General features: G+C 41.1%; 2 protein-coding genes across 10 annotated transcripts in view; one reads left to right on the top strand and one right to left on the bottom strand.

Moving 5' to 3' along the window:
* scyl3 (SCY1-like, kinase-like 3) overlaps positions 1-12,711 on the bottom strand; it is a 39,135-nt gene extending 26,424 nt beyond the window's left edge. For 4 of the 8 annotated variants that reach the window (XM_060830344.1, XM_060830345.1, XM_060830346.1 and 1 more), the window contains exons 1-2: positions 6,426-6,721; positions 2,073-2,258 (exon numbers count right to left, since the gene is read on the bottom strand). In XM_060830344.1, the coding sequence (XP_060686327.1) occupies positions 2,073-2,258; positions 6,426-6,647 (408 nt within the window). In that variant the 5' untranslated portion in view covers positions 6,648-6,721. Of the gene's footprint in view, positions 1-2,072; positions 2,259-6,425; positions 6,722-12,690 lie in introns of those variants that run through there. The other 4 variants (XM_060830348.1, XM_060830349.1, XM_060830350.1 and 1 more) reach the window with 2 other exon arrangements.
* A 790-nt stretch (positions 12,712-13,501) lies between these two features.
* The window catches only part of LOC132818719 (5'-AMP-activated protein kinase subunit beta-2-like), a 42,334-nt gene continuing 30,469 nt past the window's right edge, over positions 13,502-25,366 (top strand). For both annotated transcript variants that reach the window (XM_060829759.1, XM_060829760.1), the window contains exons 1-2: positions 13,502-13,638; positions 18,874-19,118. In XM_060829759.1, coding sequence (XP_060685742.1) covers positions 18,951-19,118 — 168 coding nt within the window. In that variant the 5' untranslated portion in view covers positions 13,502-13,638; positions 18,874-18,950. The remainder of the gene's footprint in view (positions 13,639-18,873; positions 19,119-25,366) is intronic.

Raw genomic sequence — 25,366 nt, 5'->3', positions numbered from 1 at the left:
AATTAATTTGCAGTGAAAACAAAGGGCTTGTTGACAAAAAAAGGCAAGCCATGAATGCTAGACAAATAATTTCTAGCTATTGGACTTGAATCAAATATTAAGCCAAACGGCCCTAAAATGAGATCCGGGATGTTTCAACAATCCAAATATTTGCTCAGTAAACAGATTAGTACTCCCTTTGACATCAAGGCCACTCACATTAAACCAACTGTGGCACAAGGAACCTATCAAGACAACAGTAAAGAGCAAAAATAAAATACTGTCTGGCAGGTGAAGTTATACTTCGTGTACAACGTGACTCTTGTGGTTATGAAAAATCTCTCAATCCCAGGATTTAACTCAAACCATTCCTTAAGGGAAGATCCTTATGGCGAAGCAGCACAAGGGCTGAATAGCGTTTTGTTCTTGCTTATTGTAGAGTCTTCAACAACATTTACAACACCTCCAATACTACAAGAGGCCCATAGTGCTTCACAGATTAGGTTGATGAATGACAAACGAAGAGCAGTGACATTCATCTGAAATGAGAGAAAGTTTAACTACTCCTCTGACATTCAACCAGACTGCCATGTCTGAGATCTCCATCAAGATTTTGGCAATCATCATTAACCAGAAATTAATAGAACTACCAATGTCAACATGTGGCTACAAGAGTAGAACAAGGCTCAAAGTTTGTGAGAAGATTTGTAGCTCGGGTGCTCGTTGTTGTGGTTATGTTTGCCGAGCTGGGAATTTGTGTTGCAGACGTTTCGTTCCCTGTCTATGTGACATCCTCAATGCTTGGGAGCGTCCTGTGAAGCACCTCTGTGATATTTCCTCCAGCATTTATAGTGGTTTGTCTCTGCCGCTTCCGATTGTCAGTTCCAGCTGTCCGTTGCAGTGATATATTGGGTCCAGGTCGATATGCTTATTGATAGAATCTGTGGATGAGTGCCATGCCTCTAGGAATTCCCTGGCTGTTCTGTGTTTGGCTTGTCCTATAATAGTAGTGTTGTCCCAGTTGAACTCATGTTGCTTGTCATCTGCGTGTGCAACTACTAAGGATAGCTGGTCGTGTCGTTTCGTTGCTAGTTAGTGTTCATGGATCATTAGCTGTCTACCTGTTTGTCCAATGTAATGTTTTGTGCAGTCCTTGCATGGGATTTTGTACACTACATTGGTTTTGCTCATGCTGGGTATCGGGTCTTTCGTTCTGGTGAGTTGTTGTCTGAGATGGCTGTTGGTTTGTGTGCTGTTATGAGTCCTAGTGGTTGCAGTAGTTTGGCTGTCAGTTCAGAAATGCTCTTGATGTATGGTAGCGTGGCTAGTCCTTTGGGTTGCAGCATGTCCTCGTTCAGTTGTCTTTCCCTTAGGCATCTGTTGATGAAATTGCAGGGGTATCCGTTTTTGGCGAATATATTGTATAGGTGTTCTTCTTCCTCTTTTTGCAGTTCTGGTGTACTGCAGTGTGTTGTGGCCCTTTTGAACAGTGTCTTGATGCAACTTCTTTTGTGTGTGTTGGGGTGGTTGCTTTTGTAGTTCAGGACTACTTCATTAACATAATGGCTATTGACCAAATGCCTAGTTGTAAGTAGCTGCAACACAAGAACATCAGCAGAACAATTTGATTGGTGGGCTGCAATTAAACCCAAAAACACCACTTCAATTGTCAGCAACAGTCTTGCAGTGTGATTCCAAAGGTGCATGGAGATTCATTTTTAACATCACACATTTCCTTGATAACTACCACAAATAAGAAAGAAAATAGCCAGAATGTAATGGGAATTCCCATCACTTTCAAGTTTTTTTCCTCAAAGTCACATACTATCTGGACTTGAACCGCCATCATCATACCTTCCCTATTGCTGTGTCAAAAAAATGGAAACAAAGTTTGGCAGCATCATCACAAGGATTGTAGCTGTTCAAGGAGAAAACTCAATCTTCCCATGGGAAATAGAAAGGGGCAGATTTACAAGTGCAACTCATCTCCCAAACATAATCACAAAATTTGAATATAGCTTTTACACAAACAAGACAATGATGCTTATCTCAGCTAAATTTAACAATTGCTTGCTTCCAAACCTTGTACTTACTCGGTCATGCAGGAAGATCAGTGCTTGGAGCACATCAAAGATTCCTGCACAGATCTCGTCTGCTGAAAGATCTTCAAGGATCATATGCAGAGGTTGCACACGTTCAGTAACCAAGTGGATTCCATCAACTTCAACTGTGCTTGATAAGAACCTCAACAGGCATGGATGGCGTAAAGTTTTCAAATGCTGAAATATACAGGTGATGATATTTACGTTTTTAACTCTCAAAACAACTTCAATAGATATCCTTTATCAGAGCATTTAAGTGTTGTATCTTACAAACAGACAGAATTCACAGGCTTCTGAATGCATATTAGTTTTACTGCTATTGAAAGAAGTGCTTTGCTAACTTGAAAAAGTTTCCTCCACACATTAAAGAAAACACTAGATACTTCCTCCCAGTCTGACACCATTTACTTAAATTCAACACCTCCATGACTATAATCACTGTATCAAGACTAAACCAAAACTGTTGTAACTAAAATTGTGCGCAAACAACTGGTCATCACAAAGCTAATCAACATTGTTCCATTGAAAGGTCAAACTGTAAATGTTAACTCTAAATCTTAACATGCTTGCAAATACTGAAACCTTTACATTTCCAGAATCTATTCTTTTTACATCCATTTCTAATATTCCTTTTCAGTTACATGTTGACGATGGAGCAGGTGGTTGTTCAATTGGGAATTCTCCAAAGTGCCACGGTCAGTATTTATTCCTCAACAAACAGCACTAAAATAGATCATCCTTGTCTCACTGTTTATGAGGCCTTGCTGTTTACAAATTAATTGTCATGTTTTCTTAATTATCAGAGTGACTGCATTCAAAACATTTCATTTTTCTGTAAAATGCTGAGATGTTGCAGTTATGAATGCGCATGCTCACTCATTCTTTGATGAAACCAGATGCAAAAATCTCCTGATTTAATTTTGTACAACAAAACACAAACAGAATGTTAGAAGAACACCAAAATCAGTTAGCATCTGAAATACAAACTTGCCTTTTCTCTTTACAGATGAAGACAGATACTTAGCAAATAAACTTAAATTGTGTTGCCTTGATCATTCATACTAACGTTTCCTTGCTGAGTTATTCTGCAGTTTAAACAAGGGTATCCGGGACACAACACTACACACAATATTTGCTTTCAATTGATTAGATTAGATTCCCTACAGAGTAGGAACAGACCCTTCGGCCCAACAAGTCCACACCGACCTAACAATGCAAAGTGGCAGACATACCCCTACCTACAAATTTGGGTATGAAAGAACTTGGGTGGAAGGCTATAATGACATAACAACCATCAGTTACAGTTGAGGTCAGTTTCAAAGAGTCCAAAAGTTGACAAATTATAATCGTAACCTGGACTATTTCATTGAAATAACTGATTCCTGGTTAATCACGATCCCTTCCACATCTGATTTTCCCAGCCCCAATTTCCTTTCTTAGCTAACATGGAAGAAGGAAACTCCAACAGAATGCAGCCATAAAATGGCTGGCATCAATCCCTAAGAAAGCATGTCACTTACAGTAACAACCTCTGCTTGACAGGTGCAATAATACTTCCACAATGTCATAAAGCATCTATCACAAGTTGAAAGCTCACTTATCGCCATGCACTTCTTATCATGGTATTGGAGAAGTAGAGTGAAAAAGCCTAGAATCATAGATATGTACAACACAGAAACAGATCCTTCAGTCCAACTTGTCCATGCCGACCAGATATCTTAAATTAATTTGGTCCCATTTGCCAGCATTTGCCCATATCCCTCTAAACCCTTCCTATTTGTATACCCATCCAGATGCTTTTCAAATGTTGTTATCTTACCAGCTTCCACCACTTCCTTGCAGAACATTCCATACATGCACCACCCTCAGCATGAAAAAGTTGCCCTTTAGGTCCCTTTTAAATCATTCCCCTCTCACCTTAAAGCTAGGCCCTCTAGTTTTGGACTTGCCCATGCTGGGAAAAAGATCTTGGCTATTCATCCTATCCATGCCCCTCATGATTTTATAAACTTCTATAAGGTCACCCCTCAGTTTTCAACGCTCTAGAGAAAATAGCCCCAGTCAATTCAGCCTCCCCCTAAAGCTCAAATCATCCAACTCTGGCAACATCCTTGTAAATCTTTATTGAACTCTTTCAAGTTTCACAATATCCTTCCTATAGCAAGGAGACCAGAACTGAACGCAGTATTCCAAAAGTGGCCTAACCAATGAGCTGTACAACCACAACATGACCTCCCAATTCTTATATTCAATACACTGACCAATAAAGGCAAGTGTATCAAATGCCTTCTTCACTATCCTGGCTACCTGCAACTCCACATTCAAGAAACTATGAACCTGCATTCCAAGGCCTCTTTATTTGATAATGCTCTCCAGGAATTTTAAGTCATGCCCTCCCAAAATTCAGCACCTCACTTTATCTAAATTAAACTCCATCTGCCACTCTTCAGCCCATTGCTTCAAAATGCAATGGGACCTTAACCAGCTGGGCCAATGTTCTTCACTGTCCGCTACACCACCAATTTTGGTGGCATTTTCAAACTTTCTAACGACACCTCCTACAGTCACATCCAAATCATTTATGTAACCAACAAAATGCAGTGGACCCAGCATCAATCTTTGCAACACAGCAATGGTCACAGGCTTCTAGTCAGAAAAGCAACCCTCCACCATCACCCTCTAGTTCCCACCTTTCAGCCAGTCCTGTATCCAAATGGCTAATTTTCCCTATATTCCATGTGATTTAACCTTATTACCCAGTCTACTATACCGAATCTTAATCGAAGGCCTTACTGAAGTCCATGTAGATCATGTCAACCACCCAGCCTTCATCAATCTTCTTCGTCATTTCTTCAAATATTCAACAAAGTTAGTGAGACATGATTTCTCATGCACAAAGCTATGTTGACTGTCCCTAATCAGACCCTGCCTTTCCAAACACATGTAAATTTTGTCCCTTAGAAACTCCTCCAAAAACTTGCCCATCACTGATGTCAGGCTCACCAGTCTATAGTTCCCTGGCTTTTCCTTACTAGCTATCTTAAATAGTGACACCACGATAGCCAACCTCCAGGTCTTCCAGCACCTTATCTGTGGCTGTTGATGATACAAATATCTCACCAAGGAGACCAGCATTCACTTCCCTAGTGCCTGACAAAGATCTAGGGTACACCTGATCAGCTCCCAGGGATTTAAGATATCCAACACCACCTCCTCTATAATATTTACACTTTTCAAGATAAAAATCAGACAACACCAGGTTATAGTCCAACAGGCTTAATTGGAAGCACGAGCTTTCAGAACGCTGTTTCCAACTGAACTTATTAGAATATAAACTGTTATGTGATTTTTAACTTTGTACACCACACTCCAACACTGGCATCTCCAAATCAAGATATCGCTGTAATGTTAAAAGATTAAATTTGAATATCTCTCTGGACATTAATGTAATATTAAATGGTTAAGCTGCACTGACTGAACATTCTGAAAGTGGGTGGGGATGATATTCATACAGGAATGCTGATTACCCAGTCCATTTAGACAGTCATTTACTACTATCCCCCTACTATTATCAAATTAAACTCTCATTCAATCTCTTCCATTCAGAAATACTTTCATAGCCATTCCCCAACCAATCAGGTTTGTTTGCGTGATCATCCCTAATGCTGAAGCCTATCACACCTACATTGTCTGAGGAACAAGCAGACCCAGAACTCATTTGTAGGGCCACCCCGAAGCTAGGACACATCACACATACATTGCGTTGGGGAATCACTGAGTCACAAAATCATCTGCATAACGATTCCCCAGGATTAGGACACTTCCATCATTGTGGGGTGGGGGTGGCCAGAGTATCTGTAAGCATTGCCAACTGACCTGGAAAAGGGGATGTGTTTTCTTTGGTTGGGGTCTCTCAACTTCGCACGCCTGCAAAGAGTATGAGACGGGTCACCTAGCAGAAGTTTGCAGAAGTTGGTGTGTGCGAGTTGCATCTCATGTGTGAAATCTCAAGAAAAGAATATAACAACGTGACTTATTTCCCCAAGTTCTCTTGCTTCCATAACCTTCTCCACAGTAAACACACGTTTAGTATCTCATCCATCTCCTGTGACTCCACACATAAGTGGCCTTGCTGATCTCTAAGGTCCTCCCCCATGATGAGGCGTGAAGTCTCCTCATCATCTTATGGTCTACTTTGGCCGTCTTCGAGTTAAGCGCTCTCCCCATTTTGGAGCAGTAACAGGTTCCCCCTCCCCAAACTCTCACGGCAAAGGCAGGTTCCCCCCAAAGTCTGGGGGAAGAGAAGGGAAGGGAAGGGCAGGGCAGGGCTAGAAACATGCTTACCCACACATCCCCTTCCCTCAGGGCAGCATCACCCTCCTCCCCCGGGGCCTCCACTACCTTGGCTGCCTTGTTGACGGCCTCCTCGTTCCCCCGCTGGTAGATGAACACGGACACCGGCTGCTCTTCCTCCAAAACCGCCCGATAGACGCTCAGACCGGCGGGCAGAGTGAACGACGGCTCTTCCAGCCGGCAGCTCCTGGCCGCACTACTCTCTGCGCCCATGTCCTGGGAAAACAGGGCGTCCGAATCCGCTGGGAACCCGGACAACAATCTCCAAAGAACTAGTGACCCCCACACATCCGGCTGACCCGGAAGCACTGTCTGTGCACCCGTTCCCGCGCGCATGCGCATTGCGAGGAGCGCCCCACCAGGCTCAGGAACTGAGACTTTGCTGGAAACAGTCAGCTGCTGCTCTCACAGGAACAGAGTTTGGTACCAATACTCTAACAATGATGGTTCTTTAAAATAAAACAGAACTGCGGACGTTGGAAATCTAAAACCAAAATAAGAACTGCAGTAAAAAAAACTCAGCAGGTCTGGCAGCATTTGTGGAGAGCAAGCAGAGATAATGTTTCGGGACCAGTAACCCTTCTTCAGAATGAATGTTCCTCGCCTCCCTTTCTTCCTCATTGAGAATCATGTAAAACCCCTGAGAATATACTCCGGCCCATCTGTCAAGGTTCAAGAGAAGAAAGGATGAAATCACTGACAGTCATTAATTCATGTAATGTGGAGATGTAGAAAGTTAAAAATCACTCAACACCAGGTTACATTATGGAATAGTGGTGCTGGAAGAGCACAGCAGTTCAGGCAGCATCCAAGGAGCAGCGAAATCACTGCTCCTTGGATGCTGCCTGAACTGCTGTGCTCTTCCAGCACCACTAATACAGAATCTGGTTTCCAGCATCTGCAGTCATTGTTTTACCTCGTTTTTACCAGGTTATATTAGATTATAACCTGGTGTTGTATGACTTTTAACTTTGTAGACATCTCTAGAGGGGAGAAAGAGTTGAGCACTGTGTCACCAACTGTTTGAATTTCTTGAATGAATATGAATAAATAATGCAATAAATAATACCTTCGGACATCAGGGAAAAGAAAAACAATGAGGACATTTAGAATATTTCATCTGGAGCTTAAGGGATGGTTATTTATCTGAAATGAGATAAAATCTTTTTTAAAAATTGAAAAACTAGAAAATGGAGAAGATTTCTAACACTAAGATTTTCAGCTACTCAAATATAAATCTGCGTTTGGGATCAGTGCCCATTTGGCAACAACATTGGTGCATCTTTTAGACATGATATGGAGGCACCAAAAGTGTTAAATTGGGGTGGACAAAGTCAATTATCACATAACACCTGGTTGTAGTCCATCAGGTTTATTTGAAACTGCAAGCATTTGGAGCCCCCGTTGAGGAAAGAGCAGGGGCTCTGAAAGTTTGCACTTTCACATAAACTTGTCAGACCACAACCCAGTATTGTGTGATTTCTCATTTTATAGACCAGCTTGGCAAAGGTTTTTTTTTATATTTACAATTCTAAATGAGCCACAGGATTCCAATGTTTTACAGGACAATATCTTCTAGGAGAAAGTAAGGACTGCAGATGCTGGAGGTCAGAGCTGGAAAAGCGCAGCAGGTCAGGCAGCATCCAAGAAGCAGGAGAATCGACGTTTTGGGCATGAGCCCTTCTTCAGCAATGAGGAAGATGTGCTAAGCAGGCTATGATAAAAGATAGGGAGGAGGGATTTGGGGGAGGAGCATTGGAAATGCTATAGGTGGAAGGAGGTAAAGGTGAGGGTGATAGGCCAGAGTGGGGGTGGGGCGCAGAGAGGTCAGGAAGAAGATTACAGGTTAGGAAGGTGGTGCTGAGTTCGAGGGTTGGGACTGAGACAAGCGGGGGGGGGGAATTAGGAAACTGGAGAAATCTGCATTCATCCCTTGTGGTTGGAGGGTTTCTAGGTGGAAGATGAGGCGCTCTTCTTCCAGCCGTCGTGTTGCTATGGTCTGGTGATGGAGGAGTCCAAGGACCTGCATGTCCTTGGTGGAGTGGGAGGGGGAGTTGAAGTGTTGAGCCACAGGGTGGTTGGTTGGAGGAAGAGTGCCTCATCTTCTGCCTAGAAACCCTCCAACCACAAGGAATGAACTCAGATTTCTCCAGTTTCTTCATTTTCCCTCCCCCCACCTTGTCTCAGTTCCAACCCTCAAACTCAGCACCACCTTCCTAACCTGTAATCTTCTTCCTGACCTCTCCGCGCCCCACCCCACTCCGGCCTATCACCCTCACCTTTACCTCCTTCCACCTATAGCATTTCCAACGCTCCTCCCCCAAGTCCCTCCTCCCTATCTTTTATCTTAGCCTGCTTGGCACACCTTCCTCATTGCTGAAGAAGGGCTCATGCCCGAAACATCGATTCTCCTGTTCCTTGGATGCTGCCTGACCTGCTGCGCTTTTCCAGCAACACATTTTCAGCTTTTACAGGACAATTGCAACATTTAAGAGGCATTTGGATGGGTATTTGAAGAAGAAGGGTTTGGAGGGATATGGGCCGGGTGCTGGCAGGTGGGACTAGATTGGGTTGGGATATCTGGATGGCATGGACGGGTTGGACCGAAGGGTCTGTTTCCATGCTGTACATCTCTATGACTCTATGACTGTTTGGTATCATCTCAGAGTCAGAGGGAAAACAGGTGCATATTAAGATTAGATTCCCCACAGTATGGAAACAGGTCCTTTGGCCCAACAAGTCCACACCGACCCTCCAAAGAGTAACCTGCTCAGATCCATTCCCCTATATTTACTCCCAACTAATGCACCTAACCCTATGGGAAATTTAGCATGGCCAATTCACCTGACCTGCACATCTTTGGATTGTGGGAGGAATTCCACGCAGACATGTGGAGAGTGTGCAAACTCCACACAGACAGTTGCCCGAGGCTGGGACCGAACCTGGGTCCCTGGTGCTGTGAGGCAGCAGTGCTAAACACTCAGCCACCATTCCACCCTATTTGTAGCACATATTAACAATATTCTGACAAATTCCTACTTAATTTAGGGTGCTATCAAAAGAATTGGTGGGCGTGTAAATGCAATGTTGCAGACTTAGATCAGGTAGTTCCATTGTTATTGTAGAAATTGAAGTTTAAGGTGGGAAGATGTAAAAATTAGCACAAACAGGATTCTGAAGTACATCTGTATACTCCTTACCAGGTGGCAACTCTGATTCACCTGAAGAATACCCTTTTACATGATTGTTAATACTGTGGAAGTTTGACAAATATGTTCAAATACTGATCATGATGAGAAAGAACACGAAGGGAAAGCATAAAATTAAAGAGCCCAAAGAATGTTAGGAATAAAGCAAAAGGAAAAAAAGTGTTAAGTAAGATAACTTTGCTGGGAAAAGCAGGAAGTCCCGCTCTGTACAAGAACAAATTTAGACAGTTATGGAACTTAACAATTAGTTATTAAGGAGGAACAAAAGCCTTTGACAGATCACTTTAAGTGAGCTCGGATACTGCCTGACCTGCTGTGCTTTCCTAGCACCACTCTAATCTAGATCACTTCAAGTACCTACGAGGAAAGACAATAGGGGTTTGAATAAAGAGTTTAATGAACAAGCACGTGAGGTGAAAAACAATGAGGAATGAGTTTAAGACGTTAAAAAACAAACAGTCAGTAATCAGGTTTAAACAAGGACATGAGGTAATGAGTATGTGACCAAATCTTAGAGGATATCAATACTTGTCATCACTCGAGTCAGTACAAGGGCAGTTTCATCATTGCTATTCTATAAAATGTGATCAAAAGGCTAACAAGTTCATCACAAGGACAGCAGGATCGCGGGAACGGCATCATGTTCATCAGCATGAGTTTGGTTGACATGTTTAGTGGACAAAAATTTTATGAAGACTAAAGATTGTGAGTGCCATTTACAGAGTAGTCTGAGAGGTTGGTAAATGCTGGTACCGCTACTCTGCTGAGGTTTTAGAACCTCTAAATAGACAAGGGCTTGGTGTCTTGTTACTCTGTAACTGTGATACTGTAGTAAATGTTTAAATAAATGTGCTAAACCTTTAATGGACTGCTTGTAAGAATTTTATTCCAGGCAATTGAATGATCTCAGGGAAAGAATCAAGTAAGATTGAGTAGACTCCAGTAGAGAGTCCTCCCTTATCCACTGAAGCTCTCGGGAAGGCTTCAAAAACGAGTCTGACCAATTACTATGTTTTCTACCTGACACAGAATTAGAATTAGCTTTATTGTCACATGCACTCACATGAGGACAGTGAAAAGTTTACAAGTCACCACTTATGATGCCAGATTAGGTATAAAGGTGACTAATTACAGATTCTGAGGAATAAATTTGAAAAATACAAAAATCATAATAAAATAGAAACATAAAGAAATAAAAAGTTTCAGAATTACAGTCCTTCCACTTTTGCCTCCAGACTACAAAAGGAACAAAAAAAGAAATTGTATAAATAGTTAATTCTCTGAACAACGGGTAGACAAACACAAATACAGGGCTTTGAAGTACTGTATTCAAACCTAGGTAATAACCCTTAATCCCCTTACCAGTAACAAATTAATCTATCTCTGACCTAAACACACTCAATGACTTGGACTCAGCCTTCTGCTGCAATGAGTTTTACATATTCATCACATTCTAGCTGAAGAAATTTGTCCTCATCTCAATTCTACAGGGTCATCCCTTCACTTTGAGGCTGTGTCCTTAGGTCCAAGTCCCTCCTATGACTCCACATCCATTGTATACAGTTGAGGAAGAGTTGTTAGACCTGAAGTGTGAACTCTGATTTCTGTCCACAGATGCTGCTAGACCTGAGCTTTTCCAGGAATTTCTATTTTTGTAACTGTGCACAGGCCTTCAGTATTCTGTAAATTTTAATGAGATCCCTCTCATCCTTCTAAACTCCATGAAATACAAACCCAGAATCCTAAATCACTCCTCATATGACAAAACCTTCAGTACCAGGATCATTCTTGTAAACCTCCTCTGGATGCCCTCCAAGGCCAGACATCCTTCCAACTGAACCTGGATGTAGATAAATGTGAGGTACTGCAATTTGGAAAGGCAAATCAGAGCAGGACTTATATACTTAATGGTAGGTCCTGGGGAGCATTGCTGAACAAAGACCTTGGCATGCAGGTTCATAGTTACTTGAAAGTAGAGTCACAGGTAGATAGGATAGTTATTTGTAAGAATGTGAATTTTCCTTACTTGCATCGACTATAACACAATTCTGACTCCATTAGTTTAAATGGAACAGCTATTATGCGAATTTCTTATAACACAAGATTGCACAGGACCAGAAATATTGTGTTATATCTGAACTGACTGTATTTCAGAACCCATGGTTGTTGTCTCTCCGGTCCAGGTGAGTTATCCATCTTTCAGCTCCCCCAGCATCTTTTCCTTAGTGATGGCCACTACACTCACTTCTGACCTGAGTCTCAAAGTTCTGCTATGCTACTGGTGTCTTCTACCATGAAGACAAAAACAAAGTACCTATTCAGTTCCTCTGCCTTTTCTTTGTTTCACATTACTACTCTCCAGCTGGTTCAGGAATTGCACCATCTCGGATCATAAGACCCGACAACAGATAGTGAGGAAAGCTGAGAAGATCATTGGGGTCTCTTTTCCCTGCATTAAATTCTTAATTTAAATTCTTCTCCCTCCTACCATCTGGTAGAAGATACCGGAGCATTCGGTCTCGCACGGCCAGACTGTGCAATAGTTTCTTCCCCAAGCCATCGGGCTCCTTAAAATTTTATGATCGCACTCTATTCCATTTGCAATTTTCGGACGACTTTTTGAATTGCTGCTAAAACGACATATTATAACTGACCATTCACTGTTACATTGCAATTTGTCCACCACTGTGCCTATTGTCTGGTCTTGTCAGGAATTACTGCTGTCTTGCATTTTTCGATGCACTTTATACTGCCCTGTGTATGACTGTACTCTCATGTAATCTGTGTTCACATAGCACTTTGGTCCTGGTCGAATGCTGTTTCATTTTTATTGTATCAGCTGTATATGGTAGAAACAACAAATAAAGTTACTCATTTATCAGCAATCAAATCTCCACTCTTGCCTCTCTTTTTTCTTTTATTCATTTAAACTTCTTTATGCAATCTTTCGTACTACTAGCCAGCTTACCCTCATATTTTATTGTCTTCCTCCTGTGCTTTTATAGTTATTATCATCTGCTGGTTTTTAAAGACTTCCCAAATTGTACCTTTTTTGCTTTCATGCTGTCCCTGGCTTCCTTTGTCAGCCATGTTGCCTCGTCCTCCCCGCAGAATGTTTCTTCTTCTGCTTTGCCTCCTGAACAACCCCCAGAAGCTCCCAACTTTGCTGCTCCATCATCTTCCCTTCCAATCAACTCTGACCAGCTCCACCCTCCATCTTCTCAGCAAGTCCTTCGCAGGTAATTGTAATGATTTTTTCACTATTGTGAAAGAGTGCCACCTGAAAGACAGTTTAACATCTTTAAAATTAAAACTTATTTAAAATATTTATCAGTCCTAGAAACCAGCCCTATGATGCTGCTGCATCTGAATCTGTTCTGTAACCTATATTTTTCAATGGCCCAATTTTACACAATATATACTTTGTTCTTTGAAACCAAAATATTGATACAGATAAAACCGATTTTTTTTGTTAAATTTGTTATAATTATTCAATTTACAAACATTGATGTCAATACAGGATACGTGACATAAAGAGCATATTCATTGACTCAACACTGAGCAGTGGCTGCTAGTGCACTGAAGTAGGTCTTACATGTTTAATTCACACTTCAAATACCTTGCTGCTAATGCAAACAAATATCTAAAAATTTAAAAGGTTAGCCCCTCTGGCAGAATACTAATGTTGGGCAGGAGATAGATATTGGCAATATCTGAATGTTCAAATTTAGATGGCCTTCTTCATGAGCTACTTGGCCTGAACCTTGAGCGAGCACGCAGGAAGGGGGGGGGGGGAGAGGGTGAAGAGAAACACGTGCGCGCGCAGCGGTCACGGCGGTTGACTGGGAGGCGGGACCGAGAGCGCGAGAGCAACAGGTTCACCCTGGTCCCGGCTAATAACGTCCCTGAGGCCGGGGCAGCACAGCACATCAGCAAGTGTCCCAGCTCTTGTCACCGTCTCCAACGTCCCCTTCCTTCGAAGCAAAAACGAAGGGGTGAGTTGTCGGACCTAAATTTAGTCGCGCCTTTAAAGGAGGCCTCGTTCCTCCTGTTCAGACGCGGTTGACGACGTTTGTAGGATCTTAAAACAGTGAGTCGTGTCGAGTCAGTTTGTCTTTTCTTGAACTTGACAGCAGAGGCCGGACTGCGCTCACAAATTGTGTTTGCTGCTGAAGCCCTTTTGTCTGGCTGCTTCGTGGCAAATGAACGTGCAATATTTACAAATGCAAGCTGACCACCTATTTAGCTGCCACACAAAAGCAGCCACTTTTAAGCGTTTCACTTCAAGCTGTCGTGCGCCCTGTAAACTATTATTCAAAACCACCTTCCCTCCCCCACTCGGTTTGTACAAGTTATGTGGAGGTCACCCGCAACGGAATCGAAATACCTTATAAGAACAACTCGTGTACCCGTCATGTCATCTGCATTTTGCATTATCTTACAACGCTACTTTTTTTTTATTAAAGCAATTGCAAGTTGCGAGGAAACACTGGCCTGGGGAAGAAAATACCCATTTAACTTCACCCAGAGTGATCAATAAAGCAGTATTTTGGGCAAGGAGTGTAACAAAGGTAGTCAAATTTTGTGGTGTGAATTTGGAATGTTTTCTAGCCGGATGAGCCGGGGTCAGTGCTTCCCAAAACATTTACCAATGTCAGCCAGTTTTAAAATCTAAAGAGTAACGCCAGTCCAGAAACAAAGCCACTAATATTTACTATATAGTTAAAATACACCGACATTAAAATATGAAACAATTGTTTTAAAGCACGTTGTTAAATAGTTATTAAGGCTCAGATTTCAAACAAGTTCAGTATTTTCCCCTTAATGATTAAAGATTTAGAAAAGCCCTCTTCTTCTCACCAGACCCCCTCCGTCTTTTCGACTAGTTGCTGGTGAATCTTAATCCTGGAGCAGGGAAATTGTATGACAGGCCAACGAGCAGAAAACCCGATCAAGTTTGAACCAACTATTTGCCTTCCCGGCTCATCCAATTTATCTCACGTTTTGCTAAACCCCGGACCCTAGCTGCATCAGTTTGCGCACAAACGTGTCAGCCCAGTCGAACGGAAGGATATTCCGAAGTTAAACAGTACTCCAGGTCTCTTGGCAGAATTGACCATGCGCGTCTAGGGCTGACATCTCTTTATGATTACCGTTGCTGTTTGAAGGGGGGGAGGGGAGTCTTCCAACCTCAATTTGATCCTTCACCTCTCCCCTCTACCTCTTGTGCTTGCCCCTTTGGATCTGCAGGGTTATCTATTTTTCTCTCTCTCACTCCCTTAAAGTCTTTTTCTCTGTTTTACACTCAGCCTTTAGTATCTTTGTCTCACCCTTTCACTCTTATGGGAATTTCTCTCTTTCACCCTTTTGAAATGTCTGACTGCCACTGCTCTGACTCTTGCATTCAGACCTAATGAACAGGTTGGGTTGGGTTGCTCAATACCAATGTGTGTCTGGGACTACCAGGCCTAACATATGGTTGACTTTGGAGTTGGCCACTTAATACAGGCAGCTGGAGACCATTGATCAGTGTCTGGTGTGAGCATCTTGAGTTTGGCCACTGACTTTTCCCTTTGTCTGTCTTGCAGTGTGGATATCCATCTGGGAAGGGTGGCTGAGATCCCAGTTTTGCTTCTCTGGCCAAGTTCCCCATAGTCAGGATCTGCACAGATGATTTACTATAATCTGCCAATCCCTTTTCTTCTGTTTTCTAAAAATCTGTTCATGGGATATGGGTATCACTGACCAGGCTAGCATTTGTTGCCCATCCCTAATTGCCCTGTAGAAGTGGTGGTGAGCTATCTTTTTGAACAGCTGGAGTCCTATCATTGTAGGCACACCCAGAGTCTTGTCATGTCCCTCATGGGGTCCTCTTTCTCATCCTTCTCTCTCCATTTATTTATGAGGGCTGATCTGTCATGAATACTTTCTTCACTACCTTTTTTTTAAAATCCATGTATTAGGAAGTCATAGATGTTCAGTTTCTGGATTAGTGGTGCTGGAAGAGCACAGCAGTTCAGGCAGCATCCAAGGTGCAGCGCCACTAATCCAGAATCTGGTTTCCAGCATCTGCAGTCATTGTTTTTACCTCATTGATGTTCAGTTGATAAATATAGTTAAAACTTTGAGATCAGTACATTTTGGACTGTAGGGCAGGAAGATGTTATTGAGGTAACAAATTGATCGTGAACTTACTGAATCATGGAGTAGGCTTGAGATGCATTATAGCCTCCTGCTGCTCGCATTTTTAAAGAAAATAAGCTTTACCATCTTGCTAGGGGGTGTTATTAAGATCCACTGGGCCAATTGCATCAGTGAGAAAATCTGATTTACCTCTTGCTAGACAAACATTAGGGTGTCAAGGCAGTTCTACCCCGATTCATCTTCCAGCTGATGTATTAAAATAAGAATTAAATGAATAAAGGATCTATTTTGTGCAGTATTGAATTTGATTTACATTATTCCTCCTTTGTTTTTATTGTATAATGTGCAGGAGCCGTGAGGCTTCTTTGACCATTATTTTTTGTGTAAATGTATTGTGATGGTATTGAGCTATACAGACGTTTGCATTCCATTGTTTTTCTGTTGCAACTATTTTAAACCTCCATGATCAGTTTGGTCTGATTTGCTAATACCAGCGTCATTTGCAAAGACTATTTTAAACTGTACTTGCAAAATATGGCCCTATAGATGTTACCAAGCAGAAACTATGAACAGAGAAAGACCAAAATGATGTGTGGCTTTGAGGGGAACTCGCAGGTGATAGTATTCCTGTGTTAGCAGTTTTTGGGAAGATTTGTAGCTCAGATTGATGATAAGTATGTAAGTTAGCTCACTGAGCTGGAAGATTTCTTTTCAGATATTTTGTCACCATACTAGGTAACATCAGTGAGAGTCACTAGTGAAGCGCTGGTGGTATGTCCCACCTCTCTTTTTATAGGTTTCTTAAGGTGGATGATGAAGGTAGATAGGATCTAAATCGATGTGTTTATTGATGGAGTTCTGGTTAGAATGCCATGCCTGTAAGAATTCTCATGCATGTCATTGTTTCGCCTGTCCTCGGATGTGTGTGTTGACCTAGTCAAAGTGGTGTCCTTCTTTGTCTGTATGTATGGAAACTAGTGAAAGTGGGCCATGTGTTTTGGTGGCTAGTTTGTGATGGTGTATCCTGGTGGCAAGTTTCCTGCTTGTTTGTCCGATGTGCTTTTTACATTTTTTGTATGGTATCTTGTAAGTGACATTAGTTTTGCTGTTAGTATCTAATGGATCCTTTAGTTTCATTAATCACTGTTTTAAGTGTGTTGGTAGGTTTGTGGGCTACCATGATGCCAAGGGATCAGAGTCATTTCTGGTATGTCTTTGATGTAAGGTAATGTGGCTATAGTTTTTGGTTGCATTGTGTGTGCTTGTTTGGGTTTGTTTTTGAAAAATCAGCAGATTGTGTTTATTGGGTATCTGTTTTCTTGAAAACATTGTGTAGATATTTTTCTTTTTGTAATTCTTGGGAGCTGCAGTATGATGTGGCTCATTGAATTAATGTCTTGATGCAGCTCTGTTTGTGGATGTTGGGATGATTGCTTCTGAAGTTAAATATTTGGTCTGTTTTTCTGTAGACTCTGGTTTGAAGTTCTCTGTTAACTGTATGTTCAACTGTCATATCTAGGAATGGAAGTCTGTTGTTCTCCTCCAGTGTGAATTTTATGCCTGTCAGGATATTGTAGTCTGTGTTATTCCTGGTTCTTCTAAGGGATAGAGTCATGGGTAGCATGGTGGTTCAGTGGTTAGCACTGCTGCCTCACAGCACCAGGGTCCCAGGTTCAATTCCAGCCTTGGGTGACTGTGTGTTCCCGTGTCTGTGTGGGTTCCCTCCACGTGATCTGGTTTCCTCCCACAGTCCAAAGATGTGCAGTCAGGTGAATTGGCCATGCTAAATTGACCATAGTGTTAGTTGCATCAGTCAGAGGGAAATGGGTCTGGGTGGGTTACTCTTTGGAGGGTCGGTGTGGACTTGTTGGACCGAAGGGCCTGTTTCCGCACTGTAGGGAATCTAGTCTGATCAGATGTACAGCATGGAAAGCGACCCTTCGGTCCAACTCGTCTATGTCGACCAGATATCCCAACCCAATCTAGTCCCACCTGCCAGCACCCAGCCCATATCCCTCTAAATCTTTACTATTCATATACCCATCCAGATGCCTTTTAAATGTTGCAAATTGTACAAGCCTCCACCACTTCCTCTGGCAGCTCATTCCATGCACGTACCACCCTCTGTGTGAGAAAGTTGCCCCCTAGGTCTCTCTTATATTTGTTTCAGGAACTATTTCCATTCCTTTCTCCCTTGTGTTTTTCCACATTCTGTGTTATCAATACTATTCCCCTCAACTACTCCCTGTGACAGCAAGTTCCAAATTCCCCCATTCTCCGAATTTCTAATGGGACAGGTTTCATACCAATGGCCCTGAGTTCTAGTCTCCTCTAAAAGTTGATGCACCTTCATACGCCTATCCCTTGATCACTTCAAAGATTTCGGTATACTGGGAGCTGAGTAAGGTGCCATACCTGAGGTTGCGGACTGGACCTGGAAAGGGGTTTGGTTGGCCGGTGGGAAATTTCCAACATTAGCTGAGTCTCACCCGCTAAACAGGCTGAAGCCTGGGAAACCCGGATGTAGAGGACACAGGCTTGACGTTTGTTATGGGGAAGGAATCTGGCTATCTTGCTGCAATGCATCTTGTAATTGGTGCACACTGTGACCATTGTGCATTGGTTGTGGAGCGAGTGAATGTTTAAGCTAGTGTCTAGGATGCTGGTCAAGCGGGATACTTTGGCTTGAATGATGTTAAGTGTCTTGCAAGTGGAAAATATTTCATTCCACTCTTAACTCGTAGTGTGAATAATGGGTAGGCTTTGGAAGTCGGGAGGTGTGTTACTACCTTCAGAATCCCCTGCTTATGACCTACTTTTGTAGCCATGGTAATTATATGCTGGTCCACTTAAGTCTCTGGTCACTGATAACCCCAGAAAGTTAATAATTGGGGATGCAGCTGTGGTTACGTCAAGGAAAGATATTTTGCTTACCTCTGGTTGTTGCCTGCCACTGTGTGATGCGAATGTTATTTACCACTCATCAATTCCATTCTAAATGTTATCCAGTCTTGAGTGCTTTTCCTCTCTTGTATGGTAGAAGTATTTCTTTAGTTCCATAAACCAAAATCACTTATTTATTTCAGATACCCAGACAGTGTGTGTGGAGCTATATTGTTTTTGAAATTTTGACCATAATAATAGTACCAATACTGTCAGAACAATGGGGAACACCAGCAGTGACCGTATGGGAACAGATCGCCATGGAGGATCCAAGTCCCACCGAAGTGATAGCATGGGATCTTCACCATCATCAAAAGAGAATGAACGTCCTAAAATCATGGTGGACAGCACAGATGACCCCAATATTTTTCATACACACGACTCAAAGGTACAGTATGAAACAATACTAATTGTTTCTAGCCTAATAAGTATACAGTCTCCTTCATGTAAGAAAAAATTTGTAAACTGATTTGTTGAAAGTATTGACTTATACATATTATTAAAAAAATCCTTTATAGTACAAAAATATATATTTGTACAAAGACATAGCAAAATTATCCTTAGAGACACCAAGTTGAAAGCCTTGCCTCAGTAATGGTCTACCCTATTTATAAAGATTATTGGTTCATGTGCCATTTCAGAGATTTGAGCACATAATCTAACCTGACATTTCAATGCATTACTATAGGAGGTGTCATCTTTTGGGGAAGATGTTAAACTGAGGTCATGATTGCCCCTTTTAGGTGGGCATAATGGGTCCAATTGATCTAATCTTTTGTAAGGGCAAGGAGTTCTCTGGACACCTAGTGTCCTTCATTCCAATAGAGATCATTATTACTTTTTATGGATTCTTTCTGTTTACAAGCTTGTTGTGAGTTTGCAACAATAGTGACTATAATTCAAAAATGCACCTCTTTCCTCCTGCTTTTTGAGAAGTTCCAAGGATCTTGTGATGTCTAGTTAAGCTCATACATACTACGATGGAAATTCATCTATTTCTTTTTATGCTGAGTAAGGATTTTTAGTCAATGTTTGTAGCAAAGTAGTTAAGTATTATTTTGACACAATGTACTTGTGGTTTTACACTGAGACTTGTAGACCAAGAAGCTGCCCAGTTGAATCCATGGCATGTACTAAATTCCTCATGGCGCTGTTTGATTGGCCACAATTGACATTTGTGTTGCTCTTCGAGTGAGTTTAAAAACAAAACTCTGGTTTTTATACTAATTTGTAACCCATGGATCTTGCTGAATAGTACTTGACACCGAATAAGAATGAAATCAGTTTGGCTGAGCGGTGCCCATGTTCAAACAATTCACCAGATATAAGGAGTGGCTACCTGAATAACGTGCTATAAATGCTCATGGAATTGTAAAGTGGTATAAATTACTCACAGTTAATTTGTCTTGAGAAAAATAAAATTATATTACAAAATTATATTTTCGTAAAACTGAATTATTATATTATGTAAATTATATAACAGAAAATATGGGAGATGATAAGTAAGTTTACCTGTGATGACACGAAGATTGGTCAGGTGGTTAACAGTAAGGAAGATGGTCTTAGATTACAGGAGGGTACAGAAGGATTGGAAACATCAATGGCAGATGAAATTTAACTCTGGTAAATGTGAGATGATGCACTTTAGACAAAATAAGGAAACAAGGGAGTACTCTATGAACTGTGGGACACTAGGAAGCTCAGAGGGATCTTGGAGTGCTTGTCCACAGATTTCTGAAAGTGGCAGAACAGGATTATAAGATAGTTAAGAAGGCATGCGGGACACTTGCCTTTATCAGTCATGCATTTTTTTTTTAATTAAAAAAAATACTTTATTCATAAAAAAAATCTGTGTGTGTGTGTTCTGTCCAGTAGCATATTAAGGAAACAAACGAGCATTGGAGTTTGACTGTATCCAAGCAGACTGAAGATATTTCATACAGGCGTTTGAGGCACTACAAGAGTCCAATAACTGAGTGGACCTCAGATGGTGGTGTTTACCCTTGCGCTTAGTGGGGATGGGCAGGAATGGGATGGGATGGGGAATGTTGTGGTGGGGACTGTACCAAGATGTTACCTGGAATGGAGTAGTTTAGCTATGAAGAGAGGCTGCATAAGCGAGTATTGTTTTCTTTAGAGCAGAGAACGCTGAGGGGACCTGATTGATGTGTATAAGATTATGAAGTGCATGGACAGTGTGAATGGAAACTATCTGTTCACCTCAGTAGAAAGTTCCAAAATGAGGGGTCACAGGAAAATGTGAAGGTGTTTGTTTTGAAAGCGAGAAGAAAAGAGCAGATTATTAATTAAATGGAGAAAAACACTGTAGAAAGCTGCAACTCAAACGGACTTGGAGTACTTGTACGTGAAACAGAGAAAGCTAGCACACAGCTGCAGCAGTTAATCAGTAAGGCTAATGAGATATTGGCTTTTATTTCAAGGGGTTTGGAGTATGAGTCGAAGTTGTACTGCAAAAAAATAAGGTGCTGGTGAGACCACATCCGAAGTACTGTAAGCCGTTTTGGCCTCCTTATTTAGGGAAATATTTTATTTCATTGGAGACAGTTCAGGGAAGGTTCATTAGGATGATTCCTACTATGGAGGGATTGACTTATGAACAAAGGCTAAACATTTTGGGACTCTACTAACTGGAGTTTAGACGAGGTGATCTCATTTGAACCCCTTAAGAATACTAAATGTTTCAACAGGATAGATGCTGAGAGGTTGTTTCCACTCATGGGACAATCTAGGACCAGAGGGCATAGTCTCAGGATAAAGGGGAACCAGTTTAAGACTGAGATGAGGAGGAATTTCTTCTGAGGGTTGTGTGTCTTTGGAACTCCTTGTCACAGTGCTTTGGAGGCAAAACTTTATGTACGTTTAAGGCTGACATAAGTTCTTGATCAATAGGAGAATCAAAGTTTATGAGGAAAGGGCAGGAAAGTGAACATGAAGAATATTAATTTGGCCAGGAACATATTGAATGGTGAAACAATCTTGTGGGGCCAAACTGCCTGTGTTTTTTCTGATTTCTTATGGACCTTAAGGTGAAATGCAGGCAGTTTAGAGGGGAAATAAAGGACTTTTTTTCTCACTGAGAGGGAGTGAGAATCTGGAATGCACTGCCTGCAAGACCAGTTGAGCAAGAAATCTCATAGCTATATAAAAAAAACTTGGATGAATACTTGATGTCATAACATTCAAGGGTTGTGGGCCAAATGACTGATAATGCGATTAGTGTAGATTTTGTCAATGCAGACTTGATGGGCCTAAGGCCCTCTTCTGTACTGTATGATTCTATTATTTATCAGGCAGTCCAGTTGACTCCTTTTAGCATTTTGCAAGTCTAACATTAATTTAGTAACAAAACTGAAAATTGTAACTAGCAAAAATAAAGATTGAACACAATGGGACCTTTTTCTCCAGGAAATAGATGAGGGGTGACCTAATAAAGAGCTTGATGATTATGGAAGGGTTCAGCTAGGTAGACATTAGGGAAGATATTTCCACTGCGGAGTGTAAAATGGCACAAATATTCTAATGGAATTCCAAAGTATTTATTGAGAGTGTGGTTAGAATTTATGAGGAATTGTAGTTGAAATGAATAACGTTAAAACAGTTCAGATGTAGTCAGTAGAGCATGACACTCTTAATCTCAGGGTCGTGGGTTCAAGCCCCATGTTGGGCGATACACTACCTTGATGTTGTGAAACTTGAAAGGGTTCAGAAAAGATTTACAAGGATGTTGCCAGGGTTGGAGGATTTGAGCTATAGGCAGAGGCTAAGCAGGCTGGGGCTGTTTTCCCTGGAGCGTCGGAGGTTGAGGGTGACCTTATAGAGGTTTACATAATTGTGAGGGGCAGGGATAGAATAAATAGACAAAGTCTTTTCCCTGGGGTCGGGGAGTCCAGAACTAGAGGGCATAGGTTTAGGGTGAAAGGGGTAAGATATAAAAGAGACCTAAGGGACAACTTTTTCACGGAGAGGGCGGTACGTGTATGGAATGAGCTGCCAGAGGATGTGGTGGAGGCTGGTACAATTGCAACATTTAGAAGGCATTTGGATGGATGTATGAATAGGAAGGGTTTGGAGGGATATGGGCCAGGTGATGGCAGGTGGGACTAGATTGGGTTGGGATATCTGGTCTGCATGGATGGGTTGGACCGAAGAGTCTGTTTCCATGCTGTACATCTCTATAACTCTATGATTTAATGACATTTTTAAAAAAAGATTAATTAATGATAGTAAGAGGCTTGTGTGGAACATAAGTACCACCTGGATTGTTTGTGTTAAATGGTCAGTTTCTGTGTTGCACTTTCTATGTCAAAATTATAATTAATTGGTGGAATCGTTCACCCATTCCATTCAACTATATAAATTTATAATTATCATGAATTATGTGTGATGCATCTAGACAGGGTCCAATTTATTTATCAAAAAGAGAAATTGAAGAATGAAGCAAAGTAAGCTACATTCTGCCATTTAAATACAGGAAACACTTATTAGAAATTAGTTAAACATGTGAAAAATCAAAATATTGAGAGATATAGTACAAGAATCATGAAGTGCAAAACTGCAGATAATTCAATTTTTTTCAGACAGTTGACAAAATACACAACTTTCGATGCTGAAATGTCTGATCAGAATCCAGCTGTCCTTCTCATTTATAGAGGAATAGATGTGTCTGTTCTTTTACTTTGTGTTGTCCATTTTTTGGATTTCTAAGTTAAAAACACTTAACAGTATTAGCTATAATATCGAACAGACAGTAGTATATCTTGGAGAGAAGAGATGTGAATGTTTTTTTTTCATTTTAATCTAATGCATTTGTAGATTTGTTTTTGTGCTAAAAGAGAATCAGCAATTGGCGCTATGATGTGTTCTGTCTCTAGCATTAAGCAACTCCCAGATTTGATGGGAGATGAAAATAACATATGTTCATCGTAAAGGGAAGTTTTTTTGTTACATGCTTTTCTAATGATGATCGAGAAATGCCTCTTTTTAAAAAGTGTATTTTTTTCTTTTGCTTTATTACTTGGGTGTGGGGTGGGGGGGTGGAATTCAGATTTGATAAAGGTATTTGTTAAACCATTTAATTGATTAAGTCAACATTTGTAGGATGTCTGTTTTGTCATATTGTTGGATTGTATAACTTTATGTATCTAATATGCACACAATGGAGAATTACAGATGTTGCACTTTTTAAAGAGTGAATGTAAAAATACGTACACCATAAGAAGGTCAGTTTAACTGTTTGATCTTTCAGCTGGAAAGCTAATAAAGACCGGACCAAGATAAAAGTAATAGTCCCTTGGACAACATGGATTAATTCAAAAAGCCAGCGTACATTTATGAGGGATAGATGTTGTTTAGCTAAACTGAGTTTTTGATGAAGTAATAACAAGACTTGATGAAGCTTATAACCCATAACCCTTACTGATTCCCTTATTGATTAAACATTTGTCTAATTCAGCTTTGAATATACTTCTAAGGATATATTTTAAAGTGCCAGATTAGAAGCTTGACAGCAAATTTAGAGCTTGTGTAATATAAGGTGATAATGGTAGCATTTCTGCGAAGTTTTCTGCAGAAAGAAACAGTCAATGCTTGTCTTTTGAGCTGGAGGAATATAAAAAATTACATTTATGGTTCCACAAAGATCAGTATTAGAATCGTTATTTTTTCTGTGTTAAAGATGTAGACTTCAAAGTTCTGGACAAATTTCAAAGTTTATAAAATAAAATTGTAACTGTAATGGCTATTGCTTAACCACAGATTGCTAGAATGAGGAGACATGGCAGATTAAATTTAAGACTGAGAAATATCAACTGGTACACTTTGCTCATTTTCATTCTTCCTACCAATGCAGCATAAAATATACAATTCTAAAGGATTTGCAGAAACTGAGGGAACTTGAGTTTTACGTGCAGGTATCTTTTAAAGTGACAAGGAAGGTTGAGAAAGCTGTTAGTAAGAATACTGGATAGGGGTCTAGATAAATAGAGGGTTGGTGTACAAAAACATCCTCATTTCTCATCACTACTCCTTAGTAAAACTTTGAAAGCATTGTAAAGGATACATAAAAGATAGGGATCAGAGTCTTTAATTCAGGTTGTACCTCTATAAACTAGTATCAACAGGACTTGGCCTTTGAGGCCAAACAATTTGCTGGATTCTGGGAGGTTACATGATCAGTGTCTTCAGTGGGCTGCTGGCCTGTGACATCACTTGCCACTGTGATCAAAGCCCAGGATGTGGCCTGTTGCCTACTGCCTATGGTAATCTTGGGCAACAATATTCCAGAGAAGGATGAAGTGTTGAAATTGAGAAAAGACAGTTTCAAGGAGGCACTTCAGAATTCCATGAGCTTCTGGTGGAGTTCTGTGAGTGACGAGGAGGGGATATAATCAGTACACTGATTATGAAATGGGATAAAGAGTGGAGCTGGAAAAAGCACAGCAGGTCAGGCAGCATCAGAGGAGAAGGGAAGTCAATGTTTCAAATTGGAACCTTTTATCAGGCTTGCGGGAGGGGAAAGGGGCTGAGAAATAAATAAGGGGGGTGGGGTTGGGGAAAGGTGTGTGGAATGATAGGTAGATACAGGAAGGAGGTAGTTGTGATTGGTCAGTGGGAAGG

This window comes from Hemiscyllium ocellatum, chromosome 9, assembly GCF_020745735.1.
Source record: "Hemiscyllium ocellatum isolate sHemOce1 chromosome 9, sHemOce1.pat.X.cur, whole genome shotgun sequence".
Taxonomy (NCBI): domain Eukaryota; kingdom Metazoa; phylum Chordata; class Chondrichthyes; order Orectolobiformes; family Hemiscylliidae; genus Hemiscyllium; species Hemiscyllium ocellatum.
The sequence above is the reverse complement of the archived record's forward strand: the minus strand, read 5'-3'. Positions and strand labels throughout refer to the sequence as shown.